The following is a 3,193-nucleotide window of genomic DNA, read 5'->3' on the forward strand; positions in this document are numbered from 1 at the left end:
GTGGCTGGGACCGGGGGGGTGAGCCGGCAGCCCCGGGGAAGCCAGTGGCGTCCAGAGCCGGCAGACTGGGAACGGGAGTGCCACCGCGGCGGGCGCAGGATCCGGCCCCGCCGTAGGGATGGGACCCCAGTGGGTGCAGGATCCGGCCCCGTGGCGGTGGCAGCCAGGTGGTTCCCAGCAGGTGGATGGGGGGCATGGCAGGACCGTGGTGTCCTCTGGGTGCAGCTTGCTGGTGGGACAGTCCCCAGGGTGCCACCACCAGCCCTGCCTCTGGCTGTGGGTGCCAGGGTGGGCAAGGGGCCGGCATAACCACCTCCTCCCTGCAGCCCAGCCACAGCCCTGCTTCTCTGGAGGGGTCCTGTCCCCTCCCAGCACCTCAAGGTGTTGTCCCTGCTTAACCCCCACCTGGGGGGGATGGGGTCACCCCAAAGCCTCCAGGAACCAGAAGCTACCCTGGGCTTTGTGAGCCCTTGGGAGGGGGAGCGGGATTTGGGGGGAGAGGTTTCAAGGCCACAGCCACGCATGAGCATGGGAGACCCCCCAGCCCTGGGATTTCACTCTGTCTTCTCTAGTGTCAGTTACTGTGGGCACCCTTGTTAGGTTTCAGAGTGAACAGACCATTGGGCTGGGCAGGCACGTACAGACTGTGGTCCCTTGCTCTGGCAGGAGGTCGTGCAAACCCTGTGTGATGCAGGGTCCATCTGAGCCCTGTGGGATGTGGTACCCAGGATGCAGTATGGGTGGGTGTACTCTGGGGGTGCCACCCCCCCCAAACGGTGACATGCCCCGGCCGTGTTTCACAGGTCCTCCCTGACGTGCCCTCACTGCCTGAAGCAGAGCAACACCTTTGACCCCTTCCTGTGCATCTCCCTGCCCATCCCGCTGCGCCAGACCAGGTGAGCCGGGCCCTGCACCTCCCCAGCCGCTCACCGTGAGAGGCACTGCCACCCAGCAGCGGGGTGATGGCTCCAGTGGCAGTAATTTGCATATTTTGGGGTAAATAATTCCTGTGGGAGATGGTGGAACGTTGGGATGGGTGGCAGCCACCACCACAGGAGCTGTCTCCGATGGGTGTCAGAGCCACTGCGCCGGGACGCGGGTCCATGTGGTGTGGTGACGAGCGGTGTCGGGTCTCAGCGTGGTGTGCGGTGGCTTTGCCCGCTGACGTGTGTCCGTGTCCCCAACTCGGTGTCCCCAGGGCTCTCAACGTCACCCTGGTACTGCAGTGCGAGCGCTGGCGGTTCGTGCGGGTGGGCCTGGCTGTGCCCCTGCTGGGCACCGTGGCCGAGCTGCGGGAGATGGTGGCGCGGGAGGGACACATCCCGCCAGAGCAGGTAACGGGGCAGCAGGGGGGGCCACGCACAGAGGGGGGGCACCCACCCCCCGAGGGACGCTGAGGGCGCCGGGTGCCGTCTCATCCCGCAGGTGATCCTGGCCGAGGTGTCCCCGCGGGGCTTCCTGCGCTCCCTGGGCGACGCGGAGGAGCTGGGTGCTGCTGGGGAGGGGGCTCCCCTCTACGCCTTCCAGCCCCCCCCTGCCCGCCGCACAGGTACTGCTCCCCGTGCCCTGCCATTGGTTAGCAGCTGCCTGCCCGCGCTGCTCTGATTGGCTGGGAGCAGCTCCAGCAGAGCATCCTGGCCCAGCTGCGGGCCCTGCTGCGGGGAGAGGTGCGGGCGCAGGGGAGCTGGAACGGGGGACACCGCTGTCCCCACATGGGGCATGCTCACCCGTGGGCTGTCTCCATGGGTGGCCATTGGTGGACCTGTGGGTGGCCATGGGTGCCTCCATGTGTGGCCGTTGGTGTTTCCATGGGTGGCCATTGTTATCTTCATGGGTGTCCATTGGTGGAGCTGAGTGGCCATGGTGTCTCTATGTGTGGCTATGGTGTCTCCATGGGTGGCCATTGGTGGAGCTGAGTGGCCGTGGTGTCTCCATAAGGTGGCTGTGGTGTCTCCATGGGTGGCCATTATTGTCCTCATGGGTGGCCATTGGTGTCCTCATGGGTGGCTTTGGTGGAGCTGTGGGTGGCCATTGGTGCCTCTACGGGTGGCCAGTGTTGTCTCTGCGGGTGGCCATTGTTGTTTCCAGGGGTGGCCATTGGTGGAGCTGTGGGTGGCCGTGGTGTCCCCATGGGTGGCCATTGTTGTGTCCATGGGTGGCCATTGTTGTGTCCATGGGCGGCCATTGGTGGAGCTGTGGGTGGCCATTGGTGCCTCCATGGGTGGCCATGGTGTCTCCATGGGTGTCCAGTGTTGTCACCGTGGATGGCCATTGTTGTTTCCAGGGGTGGCCATTGGTGGAGCTGTGAGTGGCCATGATGTCTCCATATGTGGCCATGGTGTCTCCATGGGTGGCCGTTTGTGTCTCCATGGGTGGCTGTGGTGTCTCCATGGGTGGCCATTATTGTCTTCATGGGTGGCCACTGGTGGAGCTGTGGGTAGCCATGGTGTCTCCATGGGTAGCCATGGTGTCTCCATGGGTGGCCGTTTGTGGAGCTGTGCATGGCTGTGGTGTCCCCATGGGTGGCCACTGCTGTCCCCATAGGTGACCATTTGTGTCTCCATGGGTGGCTGTGGTGTCTCCGTGGGTGGCCAAGGTGCAGGTGTGAGTGGTCGTGGTGGCACCATCACTGGCTGTGGTGTCACTGTGGGGGACCACGGTGAAGCTGTGGGTAGCTGCAGGGTCACTGGGGGTGGTTGTGGTGGTCCTGGGGGTTGTTGTGGTGTTGATGCTGGTGGTCACTGGGGACAGCCATGCTGTCCCTGTTGGTGGTCATATGCACACTGCAGGCAGCCTGTGGTGGCACAGTGGGTGGCCAGTGGGTGGTTGTGTTGTTGCTGCAGGTGGCCACAGTGTCCCTGTTGGTGGCTGTAGTGGCCCTGGGGGTGGTCACGTCCTGTGGGTGGCCAGTGGTGTCCCTGTGATTGACCATAGTGTCCCTGTGGGTGGCCACAGCATCACCGTGGGTGGCCGCAGTGCCACCCAGCTAGCACGGCAGAGCCCCCCCCAGCTCAGCCACCCTCCCCAGAACCCAGGTGCCACCATCCCATGGGTGCTGGTGTCCCCATGCTGCCCCTCTGCCCCCCAGCCACACCGCAGCCCCACGTCCCCATCCCACAGGTGTCCCCAGCCACAGGGACCAAAGAAATCTGATTTTGGGGGCTTTTGTTGTATGGCTCCCCCCGGGTATTTC

The 3,193-nt window shown here is 64.5% G+C and overlaps 1 protein-coding gene across 1 annotated transcript in view; it reads left to right on the forward strand.

Annotated features, from left to right (window-relative positions):
- USP43 (ubiquitin specific peptidase 43) overlaps positions 1 to 1,610 on the forward strand; it is a 16,522-nt gene extending 14,912 nt beyond the window's left edge. The window contains exons 5-7 of the mRNA XM_026861260.1: positions 804 to 896; positions 1,199 to 1,334; positions 1,426 to 1,610. Of these exons, the coding sequence (XP_026717061.1) occupies positions 804 to 896; positions 1,199 to 1,334; positions 1,426 to 1,605 (409 nt within the window). The 3' untranslated portion in view covers positions 1,606 to 1,610. The remainder of the gene's footprint in view (positions 1 to 803; positions 897 to 1,198; positions 1,335 to 1,425) is intronic.
- The last annotated feature ends 1,583 nt before the right edge of the window (positions 1,611 to 3,193 follow it).

This window comes from Athene cunicularia (genome assembly GCF_003259725.1).
Source record: "Athene cunicularia isolate RWA chromosome 18 unlocalized genomic scaffold, athCun1 chr18_part1, whole genome shotgun sequence".
Lineage (NCBI taxonomy): Eukaryota > Metazoa > Chordata > Aves > Strigiformes > Strigidae > Athene > Athene cunicularia.